A 22,651-nucleotide genomic window follows, 5' to 3' on the forward strand; every position below is an offset into this window, starting at 1 on the left:
TATTTATGCCTGTCCTAGTTTCGGCTGGGATAGAGTTAATTTTCCTTCCAGTTGCTGCCATGTTTTGGATTTAGTACAAGAAAAAAGCTGGTAACACTCCTGTTCCCAGTTGTTGCTGTGAAATCAATGACTTCTTCCAGTTTCTCACATGCAGCTGACGAGCAGGTGTGCAGAGGCTGGGAGAGAGCGTAGCCAAATAGCCAAGCTAGCCAATGGAAATACTCTGTACCATCAACACCACACTCAGTTTATGAATGGGGTTGGCTTTGGGACGGCAGGCTATCGGCTTCTTGGTTTTCCGGGAGTTTGAATCCTCTCTCCTCCGGCAGTTCCAACTTCCCCCCCACAGCTACAGATCGGTCATTGGGTGGTGAGAAAATCGTATTTATACATATGTATTTTGGTTTTCGTATTCATTATTATCACTGCTAGTAGTAGTAGCAGTATGTACTTTGCTGTCATATTAAACTGTCTTTACCTCAACCCATGAGCTTCCCCTTTTGTCCGCTTCTCCTCCCTGGGAGTCCTGCTGGGGGGGGAAGGGGAGGGGTGACCCAGCACCTCTCTGGTGCTTAGTTGCCGGCTGCCTGGTTACACTACGACAGCTGGACAATTACCTGTGAGGTTTTCAGATAGCAGCCGGTGAGTTTCAGTCTCAGGGAGGTCTCGCGCCGTTCCCCGTCACATAGCCTCGGTCACAGCTTACAAGCTATTTTTGGAGCTTTCACATCACCGTCAGCTTAATGTTCAAGAAGTGCTTTGAAAAAGACAACCCTTTTCCTCCACTTCAAGAGCTCTCTGCTGAAAAGCTGCAGTCTCGCTTTTGACATTTGCCGTAACACTTTCACGCTGCACTTCAGCTGCGTGCACCAGGTCTGTTTTATAAGGCCTCTTCCCCGAGGCTACCCAAATAGTTTTTACGGCGCCCCGTGTAAATGGGGACGGTGCTCAGCTACTCCGGTCTCCAGGAGAGAACTGACCACGGGTCGGGGATACAGTATTAACGCACCTCCTCAAGCGTGGCAGCAGCTTTCCCTCCCTTTCTAGCCAGCTTTCCCTCAGATGTAAGCGATAAAAAGCAGCGCTCCTTTCACAGCTACTTCAACCGAGACCGCAAGTCACCCCGGTCAGAAGAGCCCGCCACATCCCAGACCCTCTGTTTACCTGCGGAAGAGCCGCTCACACAGCTGTCCTGCCCGTGATCCAACGCAGCCAGAGCCGCAGCACACACCAGAAGCTTCCCCGCAGCGCAAGCTGCCGGCAGGGCAGAGCTCAGGGGCGACTCTCGATGAAAGACGAAAAGAGAAAGCCTCAGCAGACTTCCGCAGTGCTGCTCTGACTCCTTAGAGAAACTCTTCATCGTGGAAGTCGGGGTTATTTCGGCACTGCAACCAGACGCCAGGTGAAGTCTGCCAGTCTAGCGGAGACGAGACTGCGGAGCACCGGACCCTGGAAGGGCACGTGCCCCCAAGCTGGAGGGTCTGCAAGGAAAGCGAATGCCTCTTGTAGCTGCGCGTCACTCTCGAGGGCGGAGAGCATTCCCCGGTATCAAGCCTGACTCCTCTTCCTGAGGCTTCTCTCCAAAGCTCCTCGTGAGCATCCGACGTGTGCCGGGGTTCTCCGCTACGAGGTCAGCACGCTTTTTGCTCAGCGCAGTTAAAAGGAAAAGAGAGACCAAAACGGAGTTCCAGGGAGCTTTTATTGAGTTTAGACAACAAAATCAGGATTTTACCATTCATCTTTTTTGCACTCGGAACTCGTGAAGCTCTTCACAAGTCAGTGCTGCGACGCACACACAGCCAGAGAAAACACATTCTCAACAAAATCTGAGCTCCACTGGAGAGTTTGCCAATTACCGATTTAACAGAAAGCCAATTCTCCCCTCCCTCCCCTGAATGTTTTCAAGGACAAGTCCATGTTGTTTGCTGGTTAACAGTAAGAATACCAACGTCTTGACTAGGGACCAGTGGATTATAATACTCCACCTGAACTGCAAATAATTTCTTTTCTTGAAATAAAGGTTCCAGTTTCTTTCAATAAAGGGAACAGTGACTATTTTCTTCTCCTGACACCCCTTCCCCGTAATTATTGGTTAAAATACAGCAAGGCTGTATCTTAATAAACCCATCCCTCCCCCCACCCCTCCTGACCCTTCCCTAACTTGTCTACAGCAGAATTTAACAATGCTTCCACACAGGGACGTTTCAGGGACACAAAGGTGAACGGAGCAAAACCTACAGGATAATCTGCCAAAGCCTCATTTTGAAGATCGGATGCATGCTCTTTGGTCCAGAGACCTGGTTGATTATTATGAAGACGAACTGAGATTCACAAAAGTTGGACCAGAAGTTCACAGCAATCGGAAAACTCCCTGCACGGACTACTGTTGCCCAACCTTTGCCACGGCGGCTGTACCGCTGGACTTCCTGGGAACAAAATTCACTCCGTCCTCAGAAAGCACCAGCTGCTCGGCCCCAGCGGCGTGACAAAGTCCAGCACCAGGACAAGAACCACCGCAGCGGCAGCTTGGGAGACATGGCACGGCACCTCCGTAACCTCTAGAACACAAACCGGGGCAGGACAGCTGCCTGGTCGGGTTTGTGTCCTATCAGTCATTTGAAAAAAATACGCGTGTGAAGCATTTTTAAATCCCTGGAGCAGACACCCTCCCCCACCCCAAGTAAAAATAAAGAACGAAAGATCAGAATGAGATGATTTGATACCAACACGTACACAACATGAATTCATGTTGAGCTTCCCTGTTCTTACCCACAAAACAAGTCAGAGGGCAAAGGAAAGATGCTCCCATCTCATTCTGGAAATTGAAACACGTATTTGAGACCGACCCACCCCCCGCCCTTTGGGAAAAAGCCCTCCAGCAACTGTCGCGCACTCCTGACAGAGCACTCCCGCAGACCAGCCTACAGCTTCTCTCGAGTAAGCCGGCTGACGATTGGCGTCACCCGCTTCACAGCCACTTCACCCAGCTGTGAAGCTCCATTTCATCAGATTCACGGCATGACGCCCTTTTAGACTTCCGAGGGGAAAAGCACACAATACATTGGATTCTCATTCACGTCACCTTTGTCAGAGGAAGTATTTGACCTAGGGCTCATCAGCGAGGGCTCCGACTAACGCATTCAGGTAAAGGCTGGTACACGACCAGCAAAATCAGGAGCTCGCAAGGAATCTCAGGAAGCCGAGATTTATACAGGCTCCTCGCTCCTGGGTAGGGAAAAAAACAACCAAAAAAAAAACCAAAAACAAAACAACAAAAGAACTAGGATTATCCTAGTCGTTTGGAGCATCTTTCCATTTGCAAGATCGCATCTGTTAGAGATAGCCTACTAGCACCAAACATAGGCTGCTTCCTTCTCGACAAGAAGCCTCCTAAAGATGGTGCCCCCGATAGTTTAGGTAAGTGCCAATCCTCAATTAGAGGCCAAGTTTGAAGTAATACTTTCAAAAGTTCTGTGCTTCAAGAGGGACCATCGACACATGGCACCAGGCTAACCTACCACAAATCCAAGCAGAGCACACACATCTGACTCGACATCGCTATCCTGTTCTTGTTACATGTGCATGCCCTGGTAAAGTACAAAACTTTTATTTACATTTTTCATGTCTTTGTTGCACTAAAATGATCCCTCTTCCGTCTCTCCGGAAAATCATAAGCTGGCTGCAGTACAAGAGCAGATTTTACTTTTGGTCAAAGTTACCACCCGCAAACTCCCACCCCCGCCCCCCCCAAAAGCACCCCAAAATTGTTTACATTTAGTACCTGCCAGTCAGATGTAAGCTGTGTGGCTCACAGAGTGTCTGTGACCAAGCTCTTGAGTTTGTACTCTAGTGCAGCATTTGCTACAATTATGGAGTCACCGCTGACAAAAGGTAAAAAGAAATTCCAAACGCAAAACCCTTTCCGTCTCGTAAAGTTGTCGTCAGGAGGCACCTGGCTTCTATTTACGTTCCTCAAGGAAACGGACGGGTAAGTCCGCCTTGTCTTTCCAATCAATTTGACTCGAATTTGAAAAAAAGAAAAAGGGTCAAAACGGAGAGAAATTAAGACAATTAATTCCCGCCTCGAAGGTAAGCAAGCGTGGTGCGAGTGCAGCATCTGTATATGCAATAAACGACTGAGCAAAAGGGACTGCATTCGTCCAGGTGCCTCCTGACAGCGTTGGTGAACAGGCTAAAAGGGAATTTTTTAAAAAGAGTACGGTTTTTGATTTGTCTCACTCCTTTTGCCTGTAGATCAGGCCAAACATCAAGCATGTTGGGAGGGGCACAATTTAAAGCAACACTACGTGACCAGAAAGCACTTTTCAGCAATATACAATGCAAAAATGACAGACAGCAATTCATGCCAAAACAGAGGAGATGGCAAGCAGCTTTCTGCAGCTTCTGACATCAACGCGGCTTTGCCCCTACCTGCTCACAAGTCTGTATAGAGGCCGCTCTGGGCAGAAAACGCACAACGCTGCAGGAAGTAAATCGATCCCACAAAGCTCCAGAACTGTCAGTTTATGCACGTAAATCGGTTTTCTATGGTTTCTCGTAAACCAAATCCATGCCTTATGCATATACTGCTCAGCAACACTGACACCCGCCGGATTTCCCTCACGCCACGGTGGAACACAGGGCATGGCCCCCTTCAGAGCTCGTCAAGATCCCAAAGGTTCCAAGAGAGGCAAATCGAAGAGCATCTCCCAACAGGCCGAGTTACAGATTTTGAGGCCTCGCAGCCCCACAAGTGATCTCTTCCATACGAGCGGTACAGGACAGTGTTGCTAGCACCAGAGCAAACCCACCCTGACAAGGGACGCTTGTAGAGGTCTGCTCTTCACGGAAGTCAGAGCACGTCTCATTGTTTAGTGTTGCAGAAAACTGAGCCCCTCTCATCTTTAGCTGCTCCCATAATCAGTCTAATCCCTTTAACGCCAGCAACCTTCATCACAAAAGAAAAAGTTATATATGAACCCAAACAGAAAAAAAAAAATCATATTTACAAAGTTTGTACAATATACACATCTGATTTTCTATGGGACACACTGCACCAGAGGAAAGAGGGCCATGGCTCTGAAACAAGTCTACGTATCAAGTGCTGTAACTACTAATGGAGACTCTTACGGAAACCAGTCTTTAGTGTTCTGCTAGAGCATAGGGCTTTTGTTATGGCTCCTGCAAAGGACGACAGGCTACTCTTTCCTTCTGGAGCTACGATGCTGCACCTAATCAGCCCAGATTTTAAGTTGGTTTCATTTTAAATACAGGTATTTACAGTGTGGGTGGAACTGCAGATGCATATCAACTCCTCCAATTCAAAAAAAAAAAAAAAAAAAAAAAAGTTGAAGAAAAAAGTAGTATTACCAATACGTTTCACCTCCCAGCCCTGGGCTCGAGTACTTGGGGAGGAGAAGAGGGGGAAGAGAGGGGAACTTTGACCTGAAACCAAAAACGGCTGCTGATTCCTTGGGCTGTGTCGGCAAGGTGATATTCTGAATGGTCTCATAGCATAAGGCACTTTGCACGAATAAGTAACAAGCTCTTTAGCTTAAAAACAGATGAGTAACCAGGGAGAAGTTGAAATGCACTCAGTCGACGGTTGAAGAATTTGAAATAGCAGACAAGCTCGTGTTCATCAAGATTCTTCTCTTTTCAGGGTTATTCTTCTTCCCTTGCTGCCCCTCCCACCCAAAGAAAAAAAAATTTAAAACCAGCAGTTAGTGCAACTAATGTTCAATCAGCACACAGTGCAAACAAGTGGAAAAACAAAAAGACATTCCTCCTTTTATCTTCTTTCTTCCTTGCTGCCAAATTTAAAAAGAAAAAAAGGCCGAGCTCTTTAGTCTTCACAGTTCCGAAACGAAAAGACGAAGAAAAACCCACAAAGAGAAGGGTATCCCCAAAGAAATGATGTGTCACAGATCCGGATCATAGGGCTTCACCTTCTGGCATGTGTAATCAAAGCCTAAAAAAAGAAAAACCAAAAAAACAACCACAACACCCACAGTTAAGTCAATTATACGCAACACCAAAACGTAAGTAATGAATCACTCCAACTACGTAGCAGCTCTGGAAAAGCAAAGGGCATTTGGAACAGCTCAACTTCAACCACAGCTGCGCAGAAAGAGGCGCTGCTAATGCCCTACTACACTTATGGAGCACAACTACCTACTGGTTTCTTGTCCTTCATGAAGCGGCAAACAGTTCTCGGACGAGGTCACAGCATTCCCCTTAAGGAAGCCACCCAAGAGCCTTTTCCAAGTTCATCACCTGGGCTTGTTTTTAATTTTTTTTAATTTCTTTGTAAAACATGAAGAAGGCTCGGCCAGCAAAGCAGGGGCTGCAAGTCAGCCGAGAGCGACTGGCTAGGGCTGTCCTCGAACGATTTCAAAGAAAGGACATAGGGTAATTTTAATGCCATCTAGCGGTCTGCTTCTATGGCCGCTTTCATTTTTTGTCACCCGAGAAGAATGTCAGCGGCTTCACTGAGATTCTCTAATTCGCAATCTCTGAGAAGAGTACGCAAAAGAATGATTTCCAACCCAAACCGTACGGTGTCTGATTTTGCACAATACAGCATCTTAACTAAAAACAGATCAAACACCATCCTGTAGCTTTTTTGATCGACTGCAATCCAGGGCGAGTTTTCTTCTTACAAAGGGACTCGACTCAGCATTTCTTCCACAGACTATCAGAAAAGGCACGCTTAGAGGACTCTCCGGCAGCAAAAACCTTATTTTCTCTTACAGCTATGTAGGCGACCTCAAGCGGCAGCAAAGATGAATTACAGCTCCGTTACCTACTGTGTTGACTTGCAAGAAGAGTTCTAGGAACCAACGGATGCAAAAGATGCAGCACCTTCAGCTTGGACCTGTTCCTTCTAACTGGTGAGGTGCTTAGGCTCTTCTGTCGGTGCGCTGTTCTCAAACCTATCCATTTCCTCTCCTCACCTTTCTGAGAACCCCTCTCGCCTCTGCCCCTCACCAATTTCTCATATTAGCTAAACAATACAGAAAGAATTCCTTACGCTACTAGTAGCCCTCCCGGTCTCTCCGAACACCGTTCCCCACTCCCTCTTCTAACCCATTTTTGGTCTCCTTAGCGTAGGGTCAGCATTTCAGTTTAAACAACTAAAAATTGCTCATCCTCCCCTCCCATCTTCAGCACATCCACAGAATTCCTTGCACTGACAATCTATTTCGAATCCTCGATTTCACATTTAGAGGCTCTCCAGCACATCGATTTCCCTCTTCCCCTGCGGTTACATTCACACACCGGCTCCTCTTTCACCCAACACAATTTCCCTATTCAGGAAGGCATTTAAATACGCACATGTTTACTGTTTCTCATCTTCTACAGGTTCACTGTGGTATTCTGCCACGTAGAGGCTCTTGTCAATGTTGCTTGGTATGGGTTTAATTTCAGTTCCCAACTGCTCCTCAATACTTTTCAGGTTGAATCGGTCATCATAGGTGATCAAGTTGATGGCCAGGCCAAGATGACCAAAGCGACCTTGACAAAAAAAACACCACAAAACAAAAACACACATAACACTGAACTGATGAACAGAAGGCTGATTGAAAAAGTCTGCAGACTGCGGAGTTACTAACATCGCGCTCTGACGATAAAAGCAGATCCGGACCCTGACGCAGGGCTCTACAACACATCGGGTTTTGGTAAGGAGTTTTCTACTGTTATAGGAGTAAGAAAACCCAGGAGGTTCACAATGCTCTGACCAAATCTCCTCGTTAGTTATCCACAAATGTCTTCCACTAGTGCACTATGCACGTCCAGCCCGTATTCAATGACAAGAGCTCTTGAAAAAGCCCGAACTACAAAGCTCAAGTACACCAAGTGCCTTCGTTTACTGCCTTTCTTAAGGGTACAGTTTAGTGATGTCGAGACATTAGAAACATACCTCGGAGCACATGCAGAAGAACACTACGCTTAAGACACTGTGGAAGCTAAGTTTTCAGTAGAGAATTTTCCCAAACTGCAAACAGGAGCATCAGCAAGTCTCTTGAGATTAAAGCAAAATACGCCTTTCCGCCCCCACGCTCCCCTCCATTAGGCTGTTCAGACCAGTTTCAAGACAACAGCCCTTTATTCAGGAATTTGTTAGGATAACCATCTGAGATGGTACCCAAAAATAAATCTGTCAGAAAAATCAAAGCTACCTAAAATAATTCTCAGGCACAGTAATAAAAAACAGAAGCCAGTTCAAGCCTAAGAAACATCACGCTTGTGAGCAACGTTGTCCCTAAAAGACGTTTTTCCTCTCACCTGATCTGCCAATACGATGGAGATAAGTCTCTGCCAGCTTTGGGAAATCAAAGTTTATCACCACATTCACAGCTTGGATATCAATACCTCGGGTAAACAGATCTGAAATACAATCCACGTCACAAAAGACGTTAATTTCAATGAGATCAAATGATGACAGTATTTAGGGTGGAAACATTCACGGTGATTAACATTGGCTTGCACTAGTATCCACATAAAAGCTTCCCTCGTATCAGAAGACAGTTTACACGCCATTCTGTCACGGCAGCTTCTTGCTCTTTATCAATTTTAAACATGATTCATACAAGAAGAACGACCAAAACACCAGATCTGCACGTCTATGCCAAAAAAGTAATTAGCACGAAGCTAGTTTTTCCCACGTTAGACTATTTCTGAGCAGGTCGTCTTATACAAACGTCGCCTCACACACGACTGAGCATTGCCAGTGCCACAACAGACTTGAGATCTGAACTACATCCCACCGGCTGAACTATTTTTATTCCGCTTCTAGTACTTTTTGTTAAGACGACACAGACACGCGTACGATCAGCAGACACTGTCACAGTACTGCCCAACGGAGGCCGTACCGCAGAGAGCTCGGATCGCACACAAGCCAATCAAAACTGTAAACCTAGTGGCTCAACCATTCAGAGAGCACTCACATATGAAAATACACATAAAATGCAACTAGTGCAGAAAATACCGTCACAGTAAAAGGACTGGTTAGCAAGTTGCACCTTCACGGTTTGCCACAAAAGACAAAAATCTACACGCCTAAAGCAGTGCTGCATCCTGCTACACGCACGCTTGACAAAGCCATCTTACCAAAACATGTTGTTTTGCTTTATTACAAATCAAGTGATCTGCTACACCTGGGCTAAGGGCGAATCCGCTTTCTATCGCAACCTTTAGAAACAAGAAAATGTTTAGGAACTCTTACCAGTGCAAACAAGATTGCGGCATAAGCCATTTCGGAAATCGTGGAACACACGATTGCGGTGCTCCTGGAAATACACACGCACACACACACACACATATACATATATTAAAACAAAGTAAAACAAAACAAGAAAACCCCAAACAGCTATGACTTTCAGGTATATCCAAGTTACAAACACTAAAATTCAACCACATTAATTCCTCCCCCTTGTCATTAGAGAACAGCCGAGTCAAAGCAAGCTGCTAGTATGTATTTTTTAGCACTTCTTACCCATCTAAAGAACTTACCAGTGGGGCCTTTGGCACCACTTTTAGACAGTCAACTGACTGCATTTTAAAGCCTGCTACAGTCGCATCGAATCCTTCTCGGAACAGGAGTATCTTAAACTACAGTTCTAGGAAGCACGCATCAGGGAAGCTAAACTGGTATTTTGACTATCGTCTTCCCCCAGCCCCCTGCCAAATTCAACGCACGTTTTATTCCCTTAAAAACCAAAGTCGGCAGTAGGGAGTATTTTTCACTACCAATTCAGAATTAGGGGTGGGAAAAGTCAACTGTCTGCGAAGACTCCTCTCACAAACAAGTCACTCTAGGCCACAGAAAGATTAAGTAATATCACCGTTGAAGTGTGAAATTTACAGCGGGAACGAAGAAGTTGAAGGCTTCCGCACAAGCATACCTGCATTTTGCCACAAAGATGGCACACTGACCGATGAACAGCTTACCAAAATCAGACTTCGAGGAACCCATTTGCATCCCCTTCTTTTCTCAATAGTGACACGCCATTTTTATTTCTGCTTAATTAATTACTGGTCTGCGTACAGCCCAGCAAACATTGGCACTACCCATCGGTTCCACGAACAGCAAGCTAGATTTCCTCTAAAGCTTTCACCTGAATTTACTCTAGCTACGTAAGTAAACGTAAACATATGTTCATGGATCTAACATCTAAAATGAAAAAATATTTCAAAGTACTACTGTTTTACATGCGTCACTTTAACCTGCTGACAGCATGTTTTAGTACACTTTCTGAAAACGAGTAAATCGTGAGTATGAAGCTCGAGGATGCGTGAGCTAACGTACAATTAACAGAAACATCTGCATCAGCAAATCTGCACTGGCATTTCTCATCATCTACACTAAGGCCAAAGGTGTTCAGCGGCCATGAACCAGTCGCAGCTTTCGCCAAGAGGTTTGACCAAAGCCACCTCCCCGACTTCTCAGACTCCCCTGCAGTCACAGTGCAAGATTTACTGTTTGCAAAGCCACGCAGGGCACTCGGTCGGCCGAGTGCTGTTTTTTTTGTCATTCGTTTTAAATCAGGCTCGCTTTCATCTGTGTTAGTTGCACTGTGCGGTCTACCATGGCTCCCCACGCTGGCAAAAGCAAGGCAGCAAGCAATAAGAACTGTGCCTTCTGGCCGCGGCTTGTGCTTACACTGGATGTGCTTACACTGGACTAATTAAGCTGAACTGAAGTACACTTCAATATCAACTGAGCAGCTACACTGAATAGTCCAGAAAGAGATTTAAGGGGGGGCAAGTCTAAAACACAAATCGACAGCAAAGCAATACACATTCTAGTTTTCGAAGAATGCGGGGTTCTCAAACAACCACGAGACTTAATTCAGCTATGCAGTAAAAGCTTGGGGTGCTGCGGAATAAACCGTTGTTAACTTCGTACTCACCTGCCTCATTTTAGCGTGGATATAGAAGCAGGAATAGCCCAGCTGGGAGATCTTTTTGGCTAGCAATTCAACCCGTTGAGAGGAGTTGCAGAAAATGATCGACTGGTTAATCTGGAGCTGAACATAAAGATAGGGTGCTCAGTAAATACAGCGTTTTACTAACAAACGATCCAAGACATAAGTCTAAATTCCTTCTGGAAAGAAAGAAAAGCAGGTAGGCCACCGGTACTTTACTGTATATATTTCTGTGCAAGAGGGGTAAAAATGAACAAAGTTCTATAACACTAAGGCGCAGGAGGAGAAGCACGCATTTCTAGCTTCAGCTTGTATCGTAAGATTAGCATGTTTTGACATGGAGTAAGTGCCGTTAAACACCCTTTGCCACCTTTAGTCTTATTCTTGGTTCTAAAAGGCAAAACGCTTCTGTATGTTCTTGAACCAGCCCTACCGCTTACCCTGGAAAACAGCGTGTTGAGGCAGTGTACTTTCTGACGCTCAGTTACATACGCATAGTACTGGGTAACTCCCTTCAAGGTCAGCTCCTCCATCAGATTAATCTCATAGGGCTTCTGCAAATGGGAATTCTGAAAAATAAAGATAAGGATAAAGCGGGCATATCTACGTGCAAAACAACATTTAAGTACTTCCCACTCTCCTGCACATTTAACTTCCTCCGTGGCAAGGATGCATTACCTCGTCACTGGCTCTTCATGCTATACACAAAACAGACAGGGTGTGTCATATCTCACAAAGAATTACTTCTAAATCCAAGGCGACCCAGCACGCCAAACAGCAGCAACCCCTGGAAGCGAATCAGTGCAGACGACACATAACTAATGCACAAAGTGGAAAACAGGACCCTGTGGGCAAGAACTGCGCTTACCTAGCTTTCCCTTTAACGCTACTGCGGGTCAAAAATTATTTTCAAACTTCTGTCCTAGAATTAAGCCGATTTAGATTAAACCAGTGAAGTTTGGATGCATTCAAAGGCCAAGCGCTAACCGCTACGCGTCGCTCATTCACATGCTTCACAGGCAACGTCGCCACCATCATACGTACGCGAATACACCTGCACTCACCATGAACTTCTGTACACTCAAAGGGAAAGTGGCTGAGTAGAGCAAAATCTGTCTGTTTTTAGGTAGCGTGAGAATAATGTCTTCCATTATTTGAACAAAATCTTGAGACAGCAACTTGTCTGCCTGCAACAACAGAAGTACCACAGAGTAAGTTTCATGGGGCAACCTCTCCGTCTTCTGGTAGTACCACACTGGGGAAAAACAAAACAGAACACCAGAAGCACTCTCCCTGCCCTTATGATGGGACCATTCCCTTTGGAGCACACGTCACGCTCCAAAAGATGTGCGATTTAGCTACAGGAGACGGGATTCATCAGTAAGTTTATCCTCTCCTGGTTTTCAGCACTCTGATCGAAACAGAATCAAATTCAGGAAAAATAAATGGAATCTAAACAGAAAGCAGTTATCGAGAGTCCTATCGGCGTCATCCGAGAGCTTTCACGCAACTACCTTCACAGCCTCTCACTCAGAAGCCCGTATGCTATGCGACGTTCACACATCAGTTTTATATACCGTTATGTGGTAAGCACAGCTCACTCATCATAAACCAAAACCAAGCGAAATGCATTCTTTCAATTCAGAATAGACTATTAATCTGTTCTTCAGGAATAGCAAAGAAGATGGGAACGGTAAATCTTCCTAGGCTGTTTTCTTAAAAGTGTCACGTGCAGAAAAATTCTTCTGCCAAAACACCTTCTCAAAAATACCGAGCAAGTCTGATTAGTGGCTGCGCATAATGAGGAGACTCGCTGAGACACATCGCTTTAACTTCGCGTTAAAAGCCGAAAACATTTAACGTGACTTGCCTCATCCAATACTATCATCTGGACATGCTCGACTTTTGCTACTCCTTTCTTGATGAGATCGAGAATTCTCCCAGGGGTAGCTATCACCACATGCACTGTAAGGTTAGAAGGGTAAAAAAAATTGTTAAGATGGCAAAAACAATGTTTCCGACGTTCACGGCCATGTTTCATACAAATTGTTTGAGAGAATAATGACAGCATACAAACAGCGAGCAAGAGATATTGTAGTCTGCTCTGTAACAGGCAAACAATAACAACAAGCAGAAATTCCACCGCCACGCTGTAACAGCCACGAACAAACAACAACTGTAGCGTAGCGAAAGCGCCCCGACCTGTATCATCAAGCCTCATTATGTCATCTCGCAAATTGGTTCCTCCTGTTGTTGCCATCACTTTGGCACCTCCCATGTGTTTGCTGACTTGGATACAGATTTGACTGACCTGCAGGGCTAGTTCACGGGTGGGAACAATCACCATTGCTGAAAGTTAAAAACATCAGCGCGAGTTACTAGTAGCACACCATATCTTAAATACTAATCCTTAGAGGAGACACAGACTTTACAAAAGTTGTACTTCTATGGTTTTGGAGTTCCACTCTAGATATCCTGAACAAGACCCAAAAACCGCTTATGACAAGGCAAATTCCATGCAAAGGCCCTCCCATCCCTTGACGTTCCCTCTGCACGAGCCCCCCCCAGCCAGCACGCTTGCTTACTACTCCAAATCCGCTTCCCAGGGCAAGACGGTAAAGCTTAGAAGACGTCTTCCATTTTGAGCTTTTGAAAGCAACGGTGGGACTTTAAAAATTCCACCTCTCCACCAGCACTCCTCATTAACTGTCTTCGAAAGCACCAGCAGAAAACCTACGCTGCTGAACTTCATCGACCAGTTTTAGGTTCAAGTCGGCTACGTAGCAACTGATACCATTACCCGGATGCAGCCAAGCGAGATCCATCTCAACTGACCTTGTATATTGTCCTTCTTTAAGTCTAGCCGTTCAAGTAAAGGAATGAGGTAGGCTCCACTCTTGCCCGTTCCATTTTTCGCTCTAGCCAAGATATCCCTACCAGATAAAGCAATGGGGATGCTCTCCTCCTGAAATGCAATGACAGACAGCGCATGAGCAATCACAAGCCACGCTCGCTGAAGAGCCTGGCCAAATTTCACTCTCCTCGCTAAAAGAATCATGTGAAATCTGGCTGTTTCACGGACAGAATATCCTGCAGCCGCAAGCATCGCAGACTCACAACAGGAAGGAGTTATACCTATCAGTAAAGAGCTCCCCAGCAATGCAATAGCTCTGCTCCCCATATTCCACTTAGAAGTCCTTATCTTGCCCGGTCATAAGAGAACAAGGGATCAGGTGCCACAGGAACAGTAAACCCATACCGACACGTTAGGAAAAAAAATGAAAAAATAGTAAAAAAAGCGAAGAGACCACGACGCTCACTAGCAAACTCCTCCTATGGAAAAAGAAACCCACCGACATCTTAATATCGGAACCACTTCAGCCCGCGCAATCCAAACCTGCACACTCCTGTGATATACTTTTCATAAAACCAGCAGGCTTTCCTTTCGAAACTTCGGCTACTCAAACACAGGCCCCGAGTAATTTTCACTTTACTTTCTTTCACAGCAACACTTAAAGAACCCTCTGCCTTTTGGAAAAGCGGCAGTTCAGCATCTGCTAGAAAGCAGACAAATTAACTAAAAGCCACAGGTTTTTCACGCCTTAAGCCGGTAAAATGGCAGAGAAGTGTCAGCGACAACCCTCCAAAGAGCAATTAAAATAGAGTTCCACCTCCCCACCCCGCTGAAGTTTACACATCAACAGGTCTTCACAGAACAAGCCTTAAAAGTAAAAGCAAGATGGAGGGACAGAAAAGTGAACTTGCTAACATTAATCTCTCTCCCACAACCTCCATTACGCTTCTTCCAGATGCTTACAACAAAAAGGCAAAGACTGTGTGGTAAAGCCATAGTTATCCTTGTAACAACTAAAGGTATGCAGCCTACAGTAACTCAGTTTTGTGGAAAATTTACACAACATCCCTGTCCTCGCTGGGACTACTTACGCGAGGGATGCTACGGAACAGGGAATTAACACGCTAAGCCCTCCACAGTGAAAAGGAAAATCCAAGTTAACCTCTCTACAGCGTAAGTCAGTCCCACCTCTAAAGTCACCCACTGCACGACTTAGCGATATAGACGGGCGTTAGAAATTCTCACCAAAGGGCCACTAAGTTCTACCGTTCGCAACCCCAGTTTTCCCACACCACGACACAAGTATCCAACGCTTGAGCACGAATAAGAATTTCAGTAAATTTATAAAAATTAAAAGCTGCTTGTGAGTAGTCTGTTTGTAAATAACCTGAATAGGAGATGGTTTTTCCCAGCCCATTTCAAAAATTCCCATCAGCAACTCCCGTTTCAAACAGTAATCTTCAAACTCGTTTCCTTTTGTGGAGGTCACGTCCTGAACAATCAAAAAAAAGCACATATATAAGATTAGGTCATACAACCTGCAGCCGTAAATTGATCTGACTCGATAAGAGATTGCCCACGCAGGAAGACCACGAAGTGCATTCCATTACTATACAAGAGTTCCCACTAATCGGTGCAATGCCGTACAGCGGAAACATTAGCTTTCTCATAACCAAAAACAGTTCCGTGAACATACACTGACATCTTTCGATCTGTCTTGCAAGAGACACCGACAATCAGTCCCACTGTTAACATGAATAAGCTAAGAAACCCACGGTAAACCCGTTTTCAATCTTTCCACGAGAAGCATCTCTCCTAAGCAGTTGTGAAAAAATATTTTTTTTTTTTTCATTTCAAACAGCAAAAGCTGAATTGCTTTTGAATCTTTGCTCAGGACAAATATTTTGCCACTGCGGCTTTTCCCACATCTTTTATTTAATGTTTATTCCTACAGTTCAACCATCCTTACCGAAGTTTTGATTCTCAAATCCTTTGGAGGGAGTTTTAAAGTCTTCTTCCAGTCATCACCAGGTCTAGAGCAAAAATAAAATAAAACTAAATCTTAAAAAATCTGGTTTAATAACTTCATTTTGCATTTTAATTTCCTTAGATACAGTGATGAACATGTAATATTTTCACCTCCTAAAAGCTAAAAGCGCCTACACATATGAGCTCAACTCTTCTCTGAGCTAAGCAGGATGCAACAGGCAGGAAACTATAAACAGAGAAAATCATCAGCCTGCCAAGCGCACAGAAAATTTGTGAAATTTTTATCCAGTCACGATTCAAGCCCCATTTTCAGGGTACCTAATCAATCCCGTAGAACACATATTCAAAACTGAGCACAGACTTAGTCATATGACAGAAACTTGCTATAATAAATCCACAAAAGAATATTTCATCATTTAGAAGGGGGGGGGAAATCTTCTCTTGCCCAGGGAACCTCCATTCTTAACTCACGAGTAATGTGAGAAGATTAAAAAAACACCTCTGGGGAGAAAAGTAAGCAAGCACACACTCCACTTGTTGATCAAATGTTGTCTTCCGCTCTCAATGAGACCTAGACACCCATCCTCTCTCGAAAGCCACCGTACAGAAAAGAGTAAGTCCTTCTCTTCCCCAGTCCCAGGAAGTCATGAGTGAGTTTTGATGAGTTTCACTCATCAGTTTCATTACTAATTACCCAATTAAAAAAAAAAAGGGGGGGGGCAGGCAGGAGGAAAGGAGTTAGGCAAACTTTAAGAACTTGAGCATTCCATTACGCACTCTCTGACAACAGCTGGCAGTTCCTTCGCAAATTATCAACTAACAAAATAAAAGACAATGTAGTTCAGGGGGAGGAGAAACCACAGGGGGAAAAAAGGAAAAGAACACATTACCGTACCATCCGAGTCTTTTCCACCTTTCAGAACTTTCAAGCAGCACGCTCACGTTTTATTAGCACGCCCCCAAAACCAGGTTTGATGACAGGAGGGTATCACAGCGGTACCATATTATCTCAGCTCAGGCTTTGATGAATTAAAGCCGGAGCGTTACACCGAGGAGAGCAAGCGCTACTATTTAAGATCCATGACAAAAGATAACCGACTTTAAAGAAATTCTCACCACAAGAAAGAACTGTAACAAACAACTGAAAAGCATACAAAACTGGACTGAAACTAGGTGGCGTTTCCTCCTCTGTCTTAAATTTCAGATCAGGTCCTTCCCGCTTCCCAACTTCCCTCTCACGTCACTTGCAATGAGCAAACAGGATGCTGCTGCTGCTCAGTGGGCTACCTCTGACAAGTGGCTACATGTTCTGAAAAGCAAAGCATCCAATTCGATTTCCACAACAAACACATTGCAAAGATCACAGTCAGAGACAAGCTCGTGCGCGGAAATACAGCTTTCCTCTCATAATGCCCATCCCAGGACACTTCTAACCGCCAACGTCACAAAACAACAGAAGAAAAACTTTTTAAACACGGGAACCCAAGAACAGTTTCCCAGACGTGACTTTCAAACATTAGTTCTGCGGCAGCCAATACAAACACTTACTTAATAGCGGTGGTCATACTCTGTGCTTGCTGTTGAGTGCCGTTATTGATTGTGTTGGCGTTTTTCAGCTGGTTCATCTGTTGCTGAGTCTGTGTGCCTCCACCTCCTGGGCCCCCGCTGGGTTTTACAGGGCCTCTCAACTGCCCATTCTGACTGGATAGACCCATTATAACAGGGTTCTCTGTTCTGGCCGTGCTCATGTTTTTATTTTTTTAAAGATGTCTTTTTAGACTTCAAAACTTTGAAAGTCAGTACAGAAACTGTAATAACAGTTTATTAGACTCTCCAAAACGAAGAGATAAATAAGTCTTGCTCAATATATGAGTCCTTTATTGCAATGCAGGCAAGCACCTGTAAGTCACTCAAAAGTAAAGTAGTAACTTGCTCTGATGCACTGTGGATCAACTTTTTTTTAAAAAAAGCCCTCTAACAAAGTTGAGTTATATCAGAATTCACTTGCTTCAATCTGAAAGAGAAGCAGACGATAACAATTAGTACGTGGATTTTTTTCTAAGTAAACCACATCAGGTTACCTTTGTATTTTACGAACTGCTTCTTCCCGGGCAGCGTGCAACAACAGTACTCGCTCTTCTGTCTTCTCGGTGCTAATTATCGAGACACACCAAACTTTTTCCCCCTTTCGATAAAGCTGAACCCACCACCTTCAGTCACCAAAGATAATTTCCTACACAGCTGTACTTTCAGCAGCCTTCCGGTGAGTAGCCGCTTGAAAAATACTACCTGTCCCCCTCTGTAAAGTAAGCCTGAACTACGCCAACTGCTTTGCCGATTCTTGAAATTCCCCCACTTCCGGGACCCAGCAAAGCAGACCTAACATGCCAAGAAACAACGTTTTGCACAAGTTTGTGACAGGAAGCAAGACCACAACATCAGGTGAACATTCCAGTTACAACTGACAAAACCCTCAAGTTACCGTGATCATCGTTTTCGCTTCAAAAGGGAAATAGAAATGATGGGGGGTTTCTTATTAAAAAAAACCAAACAAAAACAAAAAAAACGCAGCTTACACTCCTCAAACCCAAATGTTAGTTCAACCAGCTTAGTCAAGCTATTAAACTGGGTGTCGATTTAGCACCATTCGGAATAGCGAAACCAACGATATCATCAAGCCGAGCTGACGGTAACTTCCTGTTTTGTTAAGTCTAAAAATGACCGAGCCTAAACTGAAGCAGTGAGTAATACACATTTACACTAGATACCTGGCTTCCTGCTTATGTGTTCCGCATGACGTTACCTTCCAGCTGTCAGTAACAACTCATATTGTGCTCAAAAGATAACATTTGGTACACACGACTTCATACTGATGCGGTATTTCACAGAAAGGTTGGCAAAACTGTAAAGAGATAATACAAAGCCTGCACCTTCCCTACAGAAAGTAAGCACGGCCCAGAGCTGAAAAACTCCTTACGATGATATTAGGGAGCCAAGACATTCCCAGCCCAAAACCTTTCAGAAGCAACAGGAAGTCAGGTTGCCTGTACAGTTTCTCACCACAATGTGTCTCTATCTTTGGAAAACGCAAAGGAAAAACCAGCAGACTACCGCTTCCTAACTTCAGCATCCACCAAAAAATGTGCGTTTCCCTAGTGAATAAAAGGCACATTCAAGAGCATTTCAAGAGGACAGAAAAGAAATTCAGACTCTTCCCAGACTTCCCAGCTGTTTTCACATGCGTCAATTCCTGTTTCACAGCAAATCTTTAAAGTTTGCAGATCTAGCATTTTTCTGCTAGTTCTCTTCCTGACTGGAAGCACTGTTTCGAGGCATCTTTGAAGAGAGATTTCTCCTGCCCGTTAACTTTGTAAAAACCCAGTGAGTCACAAAAGTACCCCGGGCCGCCTAAAAGACCCGGACACCGACGAGTTCTCCAACATGGGAGAACTCGGCACCTCTCAGTCCCTCAAACTCCCTCGCTCGTAGCTACCCTTGAAGCGGACAGCGATTAAAGAGGAACGCGCAGCCTCATCGAGCCCAACAGATCTCCCCGTTCCGAGACGAGAAGCGCCACCATTTCGCAAACCGGCGGTCCGACGGAAAAAAGGGCCCCCGCACCACGACTCTCCTTTCCAGGCGCCGACCACGTAGGCAGCCGGGCCAGCGGTCAGGGCAGCCACCGCTAGACATTTCCCTTCCCCTGCCAGCAGCCGCCCCCCAGCCCCGGCACAAAGCGGCCACGCAGCCGGCCCGGCCGCAGGAGACCCCCGCGGTGCCCATTGTTTCCGGCGGGCCCGGGCCGTACTGCGGCGTCGCCCCCGCCGGGGCAGACCGCGGCGCGGCCCCCGGGCCCCGCGGCGAGGCCGGCGCCGCCCGCCAAACGCAGCTGCGCCACACCGTCAACTCCCGCCCGCGAACAATGGAGAGGCCCCCGCCCGCCGCTCGAGCCGGCAGCGAGCGCCGCCGCGGCCCCGCCCCGCGGCCCCGCCGCTCCCGGCCGGCCCGGCCCGCCGCCCGCGCCCCGCTCGCGGCCCCCTCGGCGCCGCCAGGCCCCGCTCAGGCCCCGCCGCTCCCGCGGCGCGCCGCAGGCCGCGAAGCTCGGCCTGGCGGCAGCGGCTCCCCCTCGCCTCCCCGCTCCCCCGGGCCCGCGCCCGCCCCGGCGCCCTGGCCCGTCCTCACCGCCACCAGCCGCGCTCCCCTCTCGCCCAGGTATAAAATCCTCTCGCTCCCCCTTGGTGCCTTGTTATGGCGACTCGACGCTCCAAGATGGCGGCTTCCTCCTTCCTCCCGTGCGCCCTCCCCCTCCCGGCCGGGCAGGCCAACCCCGCCCCGCACGCACGTACGCACGCACGCCGCGCACCATGCACGGCCTACCGCGAGAACTGACGCACCGCCCCGCCTCCACCACGTGACCGCCGCGTGCGCGGTCCGGTTGGGCCGGGGGTCGGTCCTCGGGCCGCGACGGGGCCGAAAAGGCCGAGGGCGGAGCGGGGCGGAGGAGACCGTTCCCCGGCCCTGGCCGCGGGCGGGCTGCTGCCGTGCGGCCTGGCGCAGAGCGAGTCCCTGCTGCTGAGCGGGGGCAGCCGGAGCCTCTGTGGGCGGTGGGGCGGCCCCGCTCCTGCAGCGACCGACGCGCTCCTGCTTGCTGACGTGTCTCTAAACTAGCGGGGGACACATCGGGACAAAGGGAGAAGCCACCGGCTGCTCTGGCCCGGAAGCAGCACGCGTCTCAGACCTTGTAACAGCGATAACAAAAGCACTCCCGTTGCCCGTGAAAAAGCCCGGAAAGCTAACGCAGCTTCATTACGTAGTCATTAAAACACAGCTAACACAAACGTACGACAAGACTGACCTGCGGCATGCAGGAGCCGTGACCGCAGAGCACGGCAAGCTGGAAATGCTTACTTCCTGTTTAGACAGCTGTTGGTTTGATGAGGATTTTGACAAAACTGAGGCACAACAGGAATATAATCTTAAAACGCCAGCCAAAAAATGCTGGTAATTCCGAAACTGTTAGGCAGTAAATTTTTGCTAAAAGCTTTTCCAAAATAGGCACAAAACCACAGGGAAACCGATTTGTTTCCCTTCGCATTGCCAGCTTTTCCTCTTTCCTCCCACCTACAGCCGTGTTTGGGTCGTTCTTTATACCCACCCTCAGCAGCAAAACGCACGCCCGGGGCCAGTGCCGTGAGAGGCCTGCAGGGCACAGCGGGAGGAAGATGCCACACTGTTCCCTCCTCTGCCAGCCACAGCACAATCACCTCCCTCCATCAGGCCTGGCGACCCTCCCGGTGTTCGCATATTCCTGCCCGGTTCTCGTGGGAAATAAGACCAGCACAGCCTCATCCTCAATTTCTTTCGTTCGTTCGCTCCCAGACTAACTGCTGCTGTGCTGTGGGACTGCTGCCGTGTCCTGAACTGCCATACCCTGGGGCAGAGCTCTCTCGTCAGCCTTTCGCCCACCTGTTGCCCCTCTTTCTTTTTAATGCTTCTGTTCCCAGCAAGAGAAAAAGGAACCTGCAAAGACAGGCGTTGTGCCTTCAAATGCCAGGGGAGTCAAAAAACTGCATCTCACCTGTTTCTTGCGGTGGCAGCTCGTCGTGCTGCTTGTTGGCACAAGGGCACAGCAGTCACAGCTGGAGAAGCCTCAACTGCCCCAGTCCCGCGGTCAGAGGCACACGCTGGGCATGACCTTCGTTCTCCGGCGCCTGCTGCTGCCGCTCTGGCTCTGCTGTGTGGGGACCGGCGTTTCATCTCAACTCTTCGCGGGGCTAAGCATCGCCCTTCGCAATGAGATGCATGGGGAAACAGCATGCTCCAACCTTCAAAAATGATGACAGAAATTAACAGATTAGTAAATATGACTAACATCTGGAGGCAGCACATGCTTTGCAAAGCTTCAGTTACGGTAACAGCAAATAAGACAAAGGGAAATATCAGAGGTGAGAAGATTGAGGAGCCAGAAGCAACCTGGCTTTTCTCAAGCAGAGCTCAGAAAGTCAGTGTCCTGTCCGACCGCTGCCTAGATGTGGTTGTCAGTCACATAGGTTTACAGACCAGAGAATCTCCATCCACAAGCAGTGCATTTTATCATCCTTAGGTAAAGCTGAATAATTTCCTATTGTCAATACTGTACACAAGTTAACAAAACTTTATGTTCCTGACAAAACGAGAACGGTTCTCCAGTGAGAGTGTGTACCCATGACAGAAAATCAGAGTTCAGCCAGGAACTCCCATGTACAGACACCAAAACATTCCTCAAGTATCTACTATTCAATTTTGCGACAATTTTCTCCCATAGTCAGTTCCTTACCTGCCTGTAAAGTGACACTACTTTTTCATTTAAATTTCATTTCTCCCATGCTCTTCTCTCTCGCTATCATCTTTCTCATGTTTCACGTTACAGCAACAAGTGGATCCCGTAGGTAATGTCTGTACTATAGAAGTCATTTCCTCAGTGTGGCGTGTGTGTTTGCAAGCGAAATCATTTACGTCTGTTGCTTTGGAGTGGGGTCCCCTGAGCCCTCGTTATTCCCACGTCTCATCCGAGAGCCAAGATCACAGTCTGGGAGATGCTGATGTTGAAGGAAAAGGTTTCAAAGTTATTTGAGATTCCAGATTAGGCAACGATGTAGGTTTGTGTAACCGATGGAGGAGGACCCGACCTCGGGCCAGTCAAAACTTTGAAAAACAGCGGCACAGAAATCCCTGAGACAAGAAAGGCTGTAGATTTCTGACTTTCTGATGACTTAGATACATGCACTTGAATTTGAGACGAAGTCAAGACAAGAGTGTATCCTATAGTTACCTTAACTATACTGTTAAAAATTGCACCCCTAGGAGGAGACCTTATATGTAAATATAAGGCCACCCT

At 46.8% G+C, this 22,651-nt stretch overlaps 1 protein-coding gene across 2 annotated transcripts; it reads right to left on the reverse strand.

Moving 5' to 3' along the window:
- Positions 1 to 1,690: 1,690 nt before the first annotated feature.
- DDX6 (DEAD-box helicase 6) lies at positions 1,691 to 20,078 on the reverse strand. Of its 2 annotated transcripts, none has more exons than XM_075442282.1 (14): positions 19,960 to 20,078; positions 17,323 to 17,788; positions 15,755 to 15,818; positions 15,173 to 15,277; positions 13,767 to 13,896; positions 13,134 to 13,280; positions 12,798 to 12,896; positions 11,996 to 12,114; positions 11,372 to 11,500; positions 10,917 to 11,033; positions 9,230 to 9,293; positions 8,290 to 8,391; positions 7,339 to 7,518; positions 1,691 to 5,971 (listed from the first exon to the last, which is right to left on the reverse strand). In XM_075442282.1, exons 2-13 carry the CDS (start codon positions 17,520 to 17,522, stop codon positions 7,343 to 7,345), a joined length of 1,452 nt encoding a protein of 483 aa, XP_075298397.1. In that variant the 5' UTR covers positions 17,523 to 17,788; positions 19,960 to 20,078; the 3' UTR covers positions 1,691 to 5,971; positions 7,339 to 7,342. The 2 variants fall into 2 exon arrangements, with proteins under 2 accessions (XP_075298397.1, XP_075298395.1); XM_075442280.1 differs by having other exon boundaries at positions 19,957 to 20,078.
- Positions 20,079 to 22,651: the final 2,573 nt, after the last annotated feature.

Source organism: Opisthocomus hoazin, chromosome 24 (assembly GCF_030867145.1).
Source record: "Opisthocomus hoazin isolate bOpiHoa1 chromosome 24, bOpiHoa1.hap1, whole genome shotgun sequence".
In the NCBI taxonomy this organism is placed as follows: domain Eukaryota; kingdom Metazoa; phylum Chordata; class Aves; order Opisthocomiformes; family Opisthocomidae; genus Opisthocomus; species Opisthocomus hoazin.